This window comes from Fusarium sambucinum, chromosome I (genome assembly GCF_050947815.1).
Source record: "Fusarium sambucinum isolate potato_lamoka chromosome I, whole genome shotgun sequence".
In the NCBI taxonomy this organism is placed as follows: domain Eukaryota; kingdom Fungi; phylum Ascomycota; class Sordariomycetes; order Hypocreales; family Nectriaceae; genus Fusarium; species Fusarium sambucinum.
In genome coordinates, this window is record NC_139294.1 from 9,776,316 (window position 1) to 9,790,655 (window position 14,340).

The 14,340-nt window shown below is 48.0% G+C and overlaps 5 protein-coding genes across 5 annotated transcripts; 3 read left to right on the top strand and 2 right to left on the bottom strand.

Annotated features, from left to right (window-relative positions):
• Positions 1-637: 637 nt before the first annotated feature.
• FSST1_005891 (uncharacterized protein) lies at positions 638-1,725 on the top strand (the record flags this gene model as incomplete). The annotated part of the gene is made up of 2 exons (XM_083232207.1): positions 638-1,611; positions 1,671-1,725. 2 exons carry the CDS (start codon positions 638-640, stop codon positions 1,723-1,725), a joined length of 1,029 nt encoding a protein of 342 aa, XP_083089321.1.
• Positions 1,726-2,350: 625 nt separating this feature from the next.
• On the top strand, positions 2,351-2,900 carry FSST1_005892 (SCP2 sterol-binding domain-containing protein; the record flags this gene model as incomplete). Its single annotated transcript, XM_083232208.1, has 3 exons — positions 2,351-2,366; positions 2,468-2,668; positions 2,737-2,900. The coding sequence occupies 3 exons, from the start codon at positions 2,351-2,353 to the stop codon at positions 2,898-2,900; spliced, it is 381 nt and encodes a 126-aa protein (XP_083089322.1).
• Positions 2,901-3,372: 472 nt separating this feature from the next.
• On the bottom strand, positions 3,373-4,710 carry FSST1_005893 (2-nitropropane dioxygenase; the record flags this gene model as incomplete). The annotated part of the gene is made up of 6 exons (XM_083232210.1): positions 3,373-3,481; positions 3,534-3,625; positions 3,720-3,848; positions 3,903-3,931; positions 3,986-4,522; positions 4,587-4,710. The coding sequence occupies 6 exons, from the start codon at positions 4,708-4,710 to the stop codon at positions 3,373-3,375; spliced, it is 1,020 nt and encodes a 339-aa protein (XP_083089323.1).
• A 6,273-nt stretch (positions 4,711-10,983) lies between these two features.
• Positions 10,984-12,466, top strand: FSST1_005894 (kinase-like domain-containing protein; the record flags this gene model as incomplete). The annotated part of the gene is made up of 3 exons (XM_083232211.1): positions 10,984-11,112; positions 11,179-11,248; positions 11,304-12,466. The coding sequence occupies 3 exons, from the start codon at positions 10,984-10,986 to the stop codon at positions 12,464-12,466; spliced, it is 1,362 nt and encodes a 453-aa protein (XP_083089324.1).
• Positions 12,467-13,489: 1,023 nt separating this feature from the next.
• Positions 13,490-14,267, bottom strand: FSST1_005895 (emp24/gp25L/p24 family/GOLD-domain-containing protein; the record flags this gene model as incomplete). The annotated part of the gene is made up of 3 exons (XM_083232212.1): positions 13,490-13,639; positions 13,703-14,008; positions 14,064-14,267. 3 exons carry the CDS (start codon positions 14,265-14,267, stop codon positions 13,490-13,492), a joined length of 660 nt encoding a protein of 219 aa, XP_083089325.1.
• Positions 14,268-14,340: the final 73 nt, after the last annotated feature.

The window sequence follows — 14,340 nt, forward strand, 5'->3', positions numbered from 1 at the left end:
AAGAAATACTCGAATGCAAGGCACTCGCCGATCTTTTCTTTCACCGAGAAACGATCCTGGAGCTCTACCTGGGTTGTACAAGGGCCCATGCTCGCCAAGTACGGATACTTGCATTACCAGTTGTCTCTCAACGCAAGGTGGCCCTTTGCATTTAGGGTAACTCAAATTCTACTGTGATAAGGGGTGTTTGTTTATTTTACCACGTGTCAATGGAATGAACCAATGGCACTCCTTTAGGAGACAGATTCACTGGAATATTACTATATTAAAATGGACAGTTTATGTTGCAATTTCCATTTATTACAGCAAGCTGGGCCATTTTGACTGAGCTTATCAAATACTGAACTAAGGCGTCCATTGAGCCACACGTACCTTGATTAAACAAGAGCAAGAAGAGGCTAACAAATTTTCATAAATTTTCATTTCTAGAATTACATCCAATAGCATATCATGGCTAAAACGTTCAATTGACGTTTTTGTAACGGTACCTGAAGATCCGCACCTTCAAAGTCCGCCGACGTCAGCGAACGAACAGCCTGGCCAATGACGCATCGAGTTTTGGGATTTCGAACTCTTGGTGTCCAAAGCTCATCTCCAAAACTTAGACACAACCTCACCTGGAGCTCACTTGATCACCATGAGCTTTCAAATTCCAGGGCGACTCTACCAGAGTAGTCGGACTTTGCGCCATTGGCCTCTTCTCACTACTACTTTGTTGACACAGTCGCCAATCCCGCTGCGAGTAGCATCCCGTTTGATCCATAATGATGGTCCAAAGAGCTTGAACCCGCTCGTCAACCCTCCCGACGTCACTCGACCGCCACCACTCACACTTCCTCGACGAAGAGATTTCGAATCAGCGCCCAAATACTACTTCGAGCTGGGAAAAGGGTATCTGAAGTTCTACAAACAGGGCCTCAAGAACGTATGGACAAGTCGACGTCTCCTTCGCGAAAAGCTACAGCGGACGCCGGCCAACGACCGACCATCGATATTCAAGCCTCATTATGTGCCCAAAACATTTTCTAGGGCGGACTGGGTCCTCCTCTGGCGAGTGCGACATGATATGATACGGCTACCTCTATTCGGGCTTATGTTGATTGTCATTGGGGAATTCACAGTTTTGGTCGTTGCCTACGTCGACAGCGTAGTACCGTATCCCTGTAGGATACCAACGCAAATTTTCACAGCTCTGGAGAAGGCAGAGCAGCGTCGCAAGGCTTCCTTTGATGAGCTAGAAGCCAATTACCCCCACGGCGTCCTTAGCCCGCGCGTTACACAATCCGTCGCTCGCGCTCACGTTCTCAAGACTCTGCACCTCAGTGGTGCTATCTGGGATCGCCTAGGTTTTCTCCCACCTGGCATGTGGCAAGCCAAGGGACGATACCGCATGGCTTATCTCGAGGGCGATGACAGAAACATCATCGAGGACGGCGGACCTATGGGACTCCACTACGAAGAGCTACGAATTACGTGCGCCGAACGAGGTATCGATACACTTGGCAAGAGCGAGACCGAGCTGAGAGGATGGCTCGGCGACTGGCTGCGCTTGACGGCCTCTGAGGATCTTGATGAGAGGAGACGGCGCATGGCCGTTTTGTTTCTAACCAGGTATGTCACGCTTTGAGTTTGTGTTTGTTGTTTGGCATTGCTGATTCCTGATGAACTAGACCGGAAAACTGGCCCCAGCAACGAGATTTTGCTGTGCCTGAATGGCAGCTGTAGGATGTTGGGTATGGCATATGGGAAGCCCGATACCTAGGCAGTGAAAAAAAAGGATAGGTACATGATGATCAACAAAGTCGGTACTCTCACGTGTAAATTGCCAGCAAGCTATGATCGGGGAGTTGACGGAAACAAACACTACTTGGTACAGTAGTTGGTTGGATGATCTGTAAGCTGACTAGACCTTTGAACTGATGGAATGGAATTGCCGGCACTTGCCAGTAGGTCTAATGGCTTGGAAATGGCAAAAAGCACGTGGGCACCATATTTTGTATACCCGAGTCAGTCTTCCTTTCCAGAGGTAGCAGTAAAAGGAATCTTCCCCCGTGTGGTCGTACCTAGTCTTTTACCCGGTTTATGATGCATTTTGTGGGGGAGAAAACATGTGGGATGAATGGATGATCTCATCCCCGTCCCCCCCCCCCAGATCCGCCGAGGTTCGCATCACATGCAATCAATAAAGACCCCAAATCGAGACACCCCAGATTCTATGAAACCTCAAAGATCAACGATCATCTGTCGCATTTAAAACCTCGGTTGCTTCTCCCCACGTTTTCTCAACCTTTTCATTATCGTGTATTCTTAATTTGATTATACACATTAATCTCAACTCGTACCAGCAGCCATGCCTCTCAAGAACGGTATGTCGCAAGAAAGTTCCATGTCCATGATTGTTCTCTGTGACATGGAATACAGTCTCTACTTTCCCAGAACTATCTCTGAGACTGATTCCTATTAATAGACAAGTTCCCCGCCTCGGCCGCCTTCGACGCCATTCAAGAGGCTATCAACGCCAGCGATGCCGATCGCAAGGACGCCATCAAGCAGGGTAACGGTGTCTACGCCTTTACCCTCAAGAACGCGAGCGGCGACGAGGCCAGCTGGCATATCGACCTCAAGGACACCGGAAAGGTTGCGACTGGTACTGGCGAAAAGCCCGACGGTATGTCGCGACTCTGACACGCGCACGCATGCTTGGCGCAATCCTAAACTAACATCCCTGTTTTCTAGTCACCCTCATCCTCTCCGAAGAGAACTTTGGCAAGCTCGTCGCTGGCAAGGCCAATGCCCAGCGTCTCTTTATGGGCGGCAAGCTCAAGATCAAGGGCAACGTCATGAAGGCGACCAAGCTTGACCCTGTGCTAAAGAAGGCCCAGACCAAGGCCAAGCTGTAGTTGAAGCGTGTTTTTAATAGCATTGTGCATTATTTTGTTGTTTCTTTCTGTACGATATCCACTTGCTGGTTGTCAATCGCTTCATGCTTCCTGGATACGAATACATATAGGAGTATACGCGTCAATATCAATTTTGATACCTTTTCAACATGATAGAAGAGGAAGGTTATCCATAACTATTAGTGGGTGGATTGTCGTGTCTCGACTACCACTCTGCCACTCTATGTACTGAATGTGTAACTATGTTTTGCCCAGCACAGCACAAGTTTGTCCAGTCTGTCTGTATCCATTGTAGCCCATATGTTTTTTTTGTGATTTCTAGACGGCATGAATTCTTATTGCGTTCCCAAACACGATGCCCAAGTCCCTGAACAATGAATGACCTGTTGTTCTTTCGTGCTTGTTAAAGAGAGAGCTATGTGTTGACTTATCCAATAGAACAGCCATCAGTACTCACGATCTGTATCGCATCTTAGACCAAGCCAGTCGCTCTCTGTATCTCACGTTTAGCCTCCTCGCGAACCTCGCGAACAATTTCGCCTGCAGGTTGTACTTTGTTAATAAGCCCAACTCCAGTTCCACTATTCCTGTCAGCAGGTGTGTGTATATATATCAGGCAATGACAGTACTCACGCCCAAGTATTGATGATATAGCGAGCTTCTTCCTCGTCATAGTCTTCCTTGAGACTTCGCTGACATTCTTCTAGACTCGCTCCTGCGATAAACTTCTCATGGATAGGACCGATGATGGCACGTCCGTCATAAAGAGGTCCCCAGAGCGGGCTGTTGGTTATTCTGTCGTTAAAGGTAGATATGTACCATGTAAGTATTAAGTCTTCGTGAGGTAGGGAGGAACATATACTTGAACGTGGATACACCTCCATCTACAGCCTCGAGGACCTTTTGCTTTCGAATCTCCGGATAGTTTGACTCGGGCGCGATAGTGAACTGGGTGACGTGTTTTAGTAGGTTATTGTGAATCGAGTCTTGTCCGTTACTTACCTTGGTTCCCATCACGACTCCCTCGGCGCCTAGACATCGTCAGTCCCTAGCGTGTGACAAAAGTTGTTAATTTGTACACGTACCCAGAGCCAAAGCACCAGCAACACCTCTTCCATCAGCAATACCTCCTGCAGCCACAATACTTATGCCTCTGCTCGGAAACTCTCTGTTCAGCATATTCCTCACTTCCGGGACCAGGCTCACGATACCCGAGCCTTGACGAAATTGATGGCCGCCAGCATCAACACCTTGTGTTACCAGTACATCTGCGCCATCTTCCACTGCCTCTCGCGCTACGGCCACGTTTCCAACCTGCACAAACACAACAGGAGGATGCTCGAGTCTTTTGAGGCTGTGGATAATCTTGCTGTGAGGCTTGAGATCACCATCCGGAGCAAAAAGCCATACCGCTGCTGGGCGGTTCTTGGCTATAAGCGGCAGCGCCGTCTCCTCAAAGTAGCTTATAGAGCTATGGCTGGTTATGAAGCTTGCTCCAACTAAGAGTGTGCTATCAGATGAGTGATCAGCCCCAAGGAGGGCCCGCACCTCGTCAAAGTGATCCGCAAGCCTGTTGACATGCTCCGAGTCGGGTTCAATGAAGGCCATACAAGGGAGAAAACCTGGTATTGAATGTTGGTTAACTCGGAAATATATTTCAAGTCATGTTCTCAAAGTGAGTGTTACCGAGACCACCAGCCTTAGTGACTTCGGCAGCCATGCGAGGTGTGGCTATTCCGAGCATCGGTGCATTGCTAATGAGGGGACTTGTCGCCCAAGGAAACCGGCTAAGTAACTGTGAAGGACTCATTGTGGTAGAAGATAGATACGTTTATGATGTTGATCCAAGAAGAAGTTGATTTTTGCTCGATATTTAATGCTCGCCTACTTGATGGAAGTGGAAATGCGATATAAGCTGATCTTGCTGAGATTTGTCATATCTCAAAGATTGATCCATCGACGGGATATCTATCGTGCCGCGATCTTCAATAATCCTCCGTGATTATGTCAACCCTTCCATTATCAATTATTCTCAACGCGCCTTAAAAATCCATACTACTTCAGGGTCAATTTCCTGTAAACGTTGCTTCACTTCAAGACTCAAAATTGTTGTTATCCTGTGGTTGTAAATCATACAAGTCTCTACCAAAGTCGACATAGTCACAAATCTATTAAGAACGTGTACGCCCGCCTATATATATAATGGTCCTTTTTAGAGCTAGGATTTCAACTAATGGTGAGCATCTTCAGCTTGGCATTGAGTTCCTCTGCAATAGATTCCAGCCTGTTGGCCTGCTCAAGAACGTGGATTCATACGTCTTCCCTATGCATCTCGAGGATATATGAGACTACTGAATATCGATATGCGGGCTTTGTCGCTCTACTGTGCTGTACTTGCATCCAGTAACGTTTCAATTTATAAGCGGAAGCACAGTCAGACCCAGCTCACGATACGAGTGGTATCCTTTGTCGTTGTTAAACTAACACGATTGGATGTGCTGCGAACCGGATGTCCGATGACTGTATCCATCAGACCGATGTCTCCATGGCTATGTATTCTCGCATACATCTCACATTGAGCTTCCCATATGGAACGCCTGCCGAGTCGGTCTCGAAGTTTTAAATCAGCTACAGGCTTGGGTAACGTTTGATATATCCCTGAGCAGTCAGTTGAACGCATAAATATTTTTCTCCGTGAGGTTGACGATCAAGTCGGTAAGTGTATATGAGATCGACATAATGGAAGTCTAAACCTTCGAGGGTAACGTCGATCCGCTCAACAATATGGACCCTTATTAATGTTGATCAGGCTACCGCCGGGTGCCTCTCAACAATTAGCCTCTGCTTTATACATGTTGAAACGCGATACTTGACATTGGCAAGGTAAGCGCATTGTTTCGTTTCCACTATGCTCTTGAGACTTCATCTGTAACATCTTCAGTCCAACAACGAAAAATTACTCAGCGGAATGGAACGGAACTTCACAGCTAGGCGTCGTCCATCTCAAGATGTATGAAGCTGTATTGTAAGTTGACATAACTTGGTATCGTTGAGTTGGTAGCAGGCATGTAATGCATAACTAAATAACTGGAAGCCATACGACTGAAATGTAACTTTGAAGGACTTTTGTTGTAATTCCTCTTGGTATCGACTCATGTCTATCTCTAATACAATTTGATTCACATACTGCCCTCAAATATCGCTACCCTATACGATTATATAACATGCCTATTTGCCAGTAGCTAGTCTAGAACATGTACCATGATGCACCATGGTATCTATGTTTTGCAGCTACAGAGCGAGGCTAGTCTCTTCAAGCTACTTTGTAATACCAAGCGGTCGAATTTAACCCCATCCACCATGGCATTGATTTCTTCCTCGCCTAATCGTAACAGGGGAACTTTCATTCGCCCATCAAGATTGTGTTAACCATCCGAAATACAGTGAGATTGCCCCTTGTTCTCATTCGGATATTCGATGTTCTGGAAGGGGTTGATAAATTGTATGTTTGTTCTTGAACTAGGGGGGGGGATTTACTGCCCGCAAGCCTCATGACATGAAACCATGCTCTTACACAACGGCTTAAGAATTCTATACCATACTTATTGTAGCTTAATACTCACGAGTATTAAACGGCAGGAAACGGAACGAAAGACAGCCGGTACACATCATTTACCCTTTGCCATGGTTCAACTCGGTAAGGCTTGGTACCGAGGCTGACCATATCATGCCATGACAACGGTAATGAAGGGTCCAAGTTCAGATGAAGCCAACCGTGAATGACGAGTAAGCACGTAATAGTATTTATACGATTATCATTGAATATCGCAGCGTCTCAGTGTCAATTAGAAACGATGGATCGCAATTGCAATTGGTCGATCCCAAGTTGAAAAGCTAAAATGAGCTTTGACATGGAGAATGTAATTGGCCTACATATTACAAGTTTATGCGATAAATGTCTGATCTGGCCTACTGAGCGCTAGAAATTAGTATTTCGGAAATTTCAACAGGGAAGAAGAAAGTCAAATCTCCGAGAGTGACGTGCACTTGAGTGCTTTCCTTCCCGAGGGAATAATAGTAAGTAGTACATTGCAGTGCAGTATATTGTTAGAAACAGGGAAAGCAAATAAGGAATATGCGATGACGAGGATTAGCAGATTGTGGTTGGCCAAACACACGGGTACGTATTACATTGGACTCAGACTTGAAAACCCGGCCCGGCAACGAATAAGGAGGAATGGTACTCAGTCTCAAGCACGCAGCACAAATGTATAATTTATGCGAGACATTGCTATGATCGTAGATATGAAGAGGCTTAGTGGAATAGATTAATCTACAAGGTCATAGCATGAGAGTGGGATGAAATATGACGATAGATAGAGGCTCATCACTTTATTCGTAAGCTTGAACCGAAAAAAGCTACGACTGAACAACATTGATTGGTGTGGCAAGTGTATGTGCGTGTACAAAGGCCATGTGTGTTGGCAATTGTGGCGAGTAACTGACAAGAAAGCAATTGTGTTGTACGAGTGACTGGTAGAACCAAGGGACCTGCATCTGCAGGGTCTAGGCCTACATCTGATTAACCTACCAGTCAGTACTCTGTACATGTGTACATATCTGAACCTAATAATAAGGGGACACGCGATACAGGCAAAAAAAAGAAAGAAAAAAAAAGGGAGGTGGAAGTTGATGTGATGAGAATCGAGTTTAACAAGGGCCAGCCGAGACTGAGAGCCGCTTCAAGCGGGGGACCACCCTGGTTAAGATATCCATCTCTTCTGGATCAGTTGCTATTGTTGGGGCCGGGGTAGCTCCAGCAAAAATATCTAAAAGGCGGATTGTTTGTTGGTGAGCTAAATTGCTGGATAATTTCACGATCAAGACACATACACATGGCGAACATGATCAGTTCATGAGGGCGGGGACACGAATGGTAAGTCATAGAGAGTAAGAGTCCTACACAGGAATAATAGAGGATTCGTAGGAATTTAGATTGTATCAACGGGCATCGGAAATGTTTCCATCGTGGCCAAGACACCAAAGAGTGTGATAGGTACATATGCACTGCACTGCACTGTAGACGGGCGCTAGCAACGTCTTGTTTCTTTTGGTGTGGTGCTGCGACTTTATGGATGCATCCAATACGTTGATCAAGGCACCTATTCACACTAATGTCATTGGAGTCTGGAGAAATAGAGTGAATGAATGAATCGCTAGCAGACCCAATGGCAATAGGAAGAGAAAGGAACCCGATATCCACCACGGTAGGTAGGTACGTGTGTCTGTTGTTGGATCATGTTGCGGTCAAGACAGGAGGAGGATCACGACAAGAAGCGAGGCATTTTAGTGAAGCGAGGTAGATCGTTTGCACTACGAACTGCTCTGCTCTGTCATATTGTACCCTAATTACTAACTTTATATGTCAGTATTAGGTGGTTAGACGAAATAATAGTGCCAAGCGAATGCACAACAAACTCAAGCTTCAAGAAGCTCCCCCTGCACTCACAGCACACAGCTCGTAGATCCATCGCTCATTCCCCTCTCCCCCAATGGATGAGAGGCCAGCGTCGAAATTGGTCACTCTCTCTGTGTGTGTTCTGACCGGCTGCAGGCCCAAGGGTCGGTCTCATTCTTCTGTGCCAGAGTGCCAGAGTGCCAGAGTGCCAGAGTGAAGAGCCAGAAACAGATTCTCGCCGACAAGAACCTTGAATCTCAACCGTCTAACCCATGTCGATAGCATCACAGACCAGATGACAGACGGTGAATATTAAGGTACGGGGCCCAGTACCGGTACCTGACGAGAGGCTGGGAAATTGCGCGCTGGCCAAGGTAGAGTTTTGTACCCCGGCTCTGCCGTTGGGGCCATGGATTGTTCTGTATCCATACCTAGGTACGGATACATGTACGTTACCTTAGTACCTACGTTAGGGTACTCCACTGAGTTAGCGGACAGCGCCGAGTCAAGCCAAGTCGTTCGTTGGATCCATTGGGGAAATGCTACGAGGGCACAGACGAGGTTTGTAGGTATGCGGATCAACCAGTGACCAGTTTGACGAGAGAGACGAACATCGAGATATCTGTCATGCGAGGGTTCATCTGTTAGAGATTCTGCAATAGCAACACTGATTTAGGCTCACCGGTAGGTTTACATACGTCAATGGCTCATTGGCTACTATGTGCTGCATGTGTCAAGTGCTTTTTTCCCTTTCACTCTCTCGCATTGTCCAGGTGATGGCACCGAGGCAATAAACTTTTTTATACATCACGTCTCTTTTGACCCACGACTCGAGTAGTGACTAGGATTGGACACGATAATTGTTGTTAGTTTTTCATAAATTCAAGAAAGGATAAAACGTCTGGGACTGGCAGGGGCTCAAGGGGAAAAAGAGAAACCATCAGACCTAAAGTTACGAGAGAGATTCATGGGATACGGATATCCGTACATGATACTCTTTGCTCAAGTAGACATTGACTACATAAAGTCTAAACTATGCACAGTGTATCGAATGTCTTGGCACAACTTTTATCACCTTTGAGTCTTGACAGATGACAGGTGCTTCACCAAAATGCTGTACAGCCCGTACACAACTCCAAAGGTGGCTGAACTGGTTTACGGATACTCCTATTCGAGGTACCTTGCTAGCCTCAAGTGAATGTACCTCCTACTGCATCCGGCTGGTCATCTCCCTAGAAGCGGACTGGCCTAGACCCTCTGGAAGCCCAGGTCGAATGTCGGTTGCTGGTTGGCGTACGGGCGTTGTTAGTGCTAGGCCCTGGCCCCTTGAAGCGGGCGCCCAGGGTAGGCTCGCTTGTTCCATTCTGTAGCGCTATCATCCATGCTTAGTACCTCCTTGGAGGTACCTAGGTTGCCCGCCCGCCTTGTGGCCGGGGACCGGGGCTGTTCCCTAGCAGTCCAGTGGAGTTGGGACCGCTGATTTGATTTCTGAGGTGCGTCCATGGCCTGGCATGGCCTGGGCTTTTCTCTCCCTCTCCCCATTGCTGGGTGTGCTAATGTTGTGCTAACAGTAATGCTCTGTTGTGCTTTGCTGTACTCTACTTTGCTTTGGCTGTGCTGAGAACTGAGGTGAGGTGCAGCCAGCCCATGGAACAGTGCTGCAGGTGAAGTGGGCTCTCCATTCTCTCACCCACTCCCACTCCCGTCCCGGTCGGGTCTTCTCTTCCACTGCTTCTCTTTCCCCTTTCCAAACTTGATCTCCCCATCAACGTTACCGACATCGTCTTGCTTGCTCTCGCTCTCTCTCTTGGGGCGTCCCCCTTCGATCGACTCTCCCTCCGAATCGACTCGACATTAATCGATAGCCCTATGAGCTGCCTTTTCCCTATTGCTTTTTGGCATCTCTTCTGTTAATTCTGGTGAGTGAAATTGGCTTTTTTGCGTTTACTCGACCCGGTTCCGACCACGGCACTGTGTAGTAGTGGTCTGCCTTTTCAGCTGTGTGTTGTGGTTCGGTCGTCTCTCCCCGACAAGAAGGGAGCTCCCCAAGCGTGGATATCCAGCAATCTGACCTGACCTGATCTGATCTGATCTACTTCGGAATCCTGCTCTCGATCAATACACTCAAATCTTCTTCAACTACGCAAACCCTACCGGCGACAATACAACGTTCGACTGCTGTATTGACTCGTTGCGACGCGTGAAATCGACCTCTTTCCCTTCGCAAACAGGGGGCTGCTATACTGAAGCTGCGGCTGGCGGCTGCGTCCTCGGGTTGGAACTGTCTCTTTTGCCGCGCCTCCAATCAAGATCCCAGCACCTAGAAAAGCGACCCAACTTGGCCAACCTGTCCGTCGCCTCATCTTGTGGTCTTGTCCAACCGCGAGCAGCGCCACTGCTTTTGTTTCTCATCTGCCTAATTTCTTGCCTTTTATGCTTGCAGTACCAAACATTTCATCAAGTCTTGTCAATACTGACCGTCGCTTTGTGCACACTCACAGGCATCGATTTGTTTAAACCGTTTCGATTCCAAACACGACATACGCCTTCATCGCGACGACCATACTTCCCGTATTTGTCTAAATATTTTGTAACGGTGGTCCTTAGACCGCCTACGCCGCCGAAATGGCTTCATCATCATCCAACGTCGTAGGCGTTCACTACCGAGTCGGTAAGAAGATCGGAGAGGGTTCTTTTGGTGTCATCTTCGAGGGTACCAATCTACTCAACAACCAGCAAGTTGCTATCAAATTCGTTAGTTTCCGAATTGCCCGACATTTCTCCCCAGCTATTCGACTGGCCATACTAACATCCGATCAGGAACCTCGCAAGAGTGATGCTCCTCAATTGCGCGACGAGTACCGAACATACAAGATCCTGGTCGGCTGCCGTAAGATATCCGTATTCAAACAACTTGTGCGGCTTTGTGCTAACAACCAATTTAGCTGGTATTCCCAATGTTTACTACTTTGGCCAGGAAGGACTCCACAACATCCTGGTGATCGACCTCCTTGGCCCTTCACTGGAGGATCTTTTTGATCACTGTGGCAGAAGATTTTCCATCAAGACAGTTGTCATGGTCGCCAAGCAGATGCTCTCAAGGGTCCAGACCATCCACGAGAAGAATCTGATCTATCGCGACATCAAGCCCGATAACTTCTTGATCGGCCGTCCAGGCACCAAGGCCTCTAGTGTGATCCATGTTGTCGACTTCGGCATGGCCAAGCAGTATCGTGACCCGAAGACGAAGCAACATATTCCTTACCGCGAGCGGAAATCACTTTCTGGAACCGCCCGATATATGAGTATCAACACTCACTTGGGTCGTGAGCAGTCCCGCCGAGACGATCTTGAAGCTCTGGGTCACGTTTTCTTGTATTTCCTTCGTGGTGGCCTCCCCTGGCAAGGCCTGAAGGCTGCTACCAACAAGCAGAAGTATGAGAAGATCGGCGAGAAGAAGCAGACCACTATCATCAAGGACCTGTGCGAGGGCTTCCCCGAGGAGTTCTCCAAGTACTTGACTTACGTCCGAAACCTTGGTTTCGAGGATACTCCCGACTATGATTACCTTCGCGAGCTTTTCACACAGGCCCTCAAGAACACCGGCGAGGTCGAGGATGGCGAGTACGACTGGATGAAGATCTCCAAGGATTCGGGAAAGGGATGGGACTCGAAGAACCACAGCAACGCCTACCTTCACAACCCAAATGTTCGCCCTGGGCCTTCCCAGATGGAGCTGCACAGCGGCCATCGTCCCGGGAATACCACCTCTCACCAACAAGCACAAAACCTTACTGTCGGCCGTTTAAACGCCGCGCAACCCCCTCCTCCCTCTCCGATCAAGCAGATGGGCAAGCAGAGAGATCGGCCAAGCGCCCCCGGCGCATTATCAGCACAGAGGGGGAGCGGGGTTGGGGGTCTCCGGGACATGGCCACACCCACTGGCTCGACTCAGGCCCAGTTCCAGAACAGCGCCCAGAACTTGCCCCAGCAGCCGAGGACCTCCCAGCAAGGCCCGGCGACCCAGCCTACCCAAGCTAGCGGTCAACAGGCTAACCCTCAGCCTAGTGGTTTCCAGAAGCTCATGAAGACCCTGTGCTGTGGTTAAATTCATCTCAACCAACGGCTAAGACTTTTCTTTGTTTCTTCATTGCTGCGGCGTTGTGCTTCAGGATCTGTATACGACGACAGACCAATTTTGAGGAGGGTCGCCCCCATTTGTTTAAACGGGAGATCAATGGGGATTGAAACGCCTAGCGGATGCTTAGGCCATCTCGCAAACAGATGTGTTTGCGGATGGCTAGGTACAGCCTACCTCAGCGGAGTTGTTCGGGCCACAAACCTGTTCTTGAGCTGCTCGCCTAAGCGTCTTGCTCATCGGAAAAATACAACCATGTTCAACCTCGATCCCCATCATCTCGGTACTTTAGACCCCTTCCGCTAGCCATCTCTTTACCAGTCGATATTTTTGCATGACCGCCCGAGAGGGGAAGCAGATTTGGTTTGGGATTACAGCAAAGGGCTTTCCTTTCTCATGTCTGACAACCATCACGAAATTATACTAAAGCCTCGTTTAATCTTCACCGCAGCGCAGCACGGCGCAAGGAGACGGTGTAGGGCAGCATTTTGGGTCTGGTTGGGTGTTTCTTTTTTCTATTTCTTATGACGCTGTCCATAATATCTGTGTAATCACTGAGCAAGACCAACGCTACTATTGGGCTACCTGAAAATGCCCAGTCTTACCTGGTGTTGATGGAGCGAGCCGTTAGCGTGGGGATGAAGTTTGCAAGTTTGGTGATTTGTTGTGAATGAAGATAGAGCACTATAGGGAGTTCTCGTTTTGGCAATTTTTAATGGGAAAAGAAAACGGCGTTGCCATTTTTATTATAGTCCCCTTGTTCCATCTCTGCATGCATATATAGGTCCTTCGATATGAAATAAACATCATCATGTATTTGTAACATTACACGGCTCCTAACCAACGACAGAGTGACTCGGTCTTAAATCTACTGCCAAACAAATCCCTTTTTACTCTTTTCGTGGTACGCAATTCCATCAACACCCGGCTCAATAGACAACTTCATGGCTGTACTTGTATCGTCAAAAAACAAACGATTGATTCATGGATTATCTAGGTCAGCTTCTGCTTGATGAAGAATGATCGGAGATGCGAAAGTTGCCAAGTGCAAGTGATGCCAAGCACAATGAGCTGAATAACGATCCATCGAATAACACGGGCGTTGGTAGATTCGGACTGATCTCGGAACTCGGCCTCTCGCTCCTACATATCTTGTGGTCAGTCCAAAATTCTGTTCAGTCATGCTGGAGCACGTATAGCACTTACACGCTGGAAAACCTGCTCTCTTCGGATATCAGCCAGGCGGGCGTTGAGGTCCTTAACACGAGAAGTAATATCCTGAATCTTGCCCTTGTCGCTGCTCTCAATCTGGTTGGTCTCGCCGATCACGAGGTCGAGGGTGAGCTTGATGCCGCCATTGGGGTTCTTGGCAGAGAGCCATGAGGTGCGGCCGGAGCTGGATGATGGGGTGAAGCAAATCTTGTGGTCGCCAGCATCGGCAGCGGAGAAAGTGAAACGGCCGGATGATAGACCGCGCTGAGAGACAACACGGTGGTCATTGTCGAAGATTTCCTACTACTTGTTAGCGAAGGGTTCACTTGTGGACAGCTGTTCAAGCCAAACTTACGTCGACGTTGATGTAGATGCTGATTCCGTCGTGCTTGACCCAGGCTGATACTCGTTCGTCCCACTCCTCAGCAGTGTAGTGTCCGACAACAAGCGTATCCTTGGGAAGCTCCTCGTAGAAACACTTGGGAGTTGTGCCGTCAATGAAGAAGTGCAACGCATTGACAGCAGCGCTGAGCGATAGAACGGGAAGGAGGAATTTCATGATGGCGATTGTTTTTGCGCAAATCGAATTGGCCCGATTGAACGATTCGGTTTATTTTTTCGAAGAGGAGAAA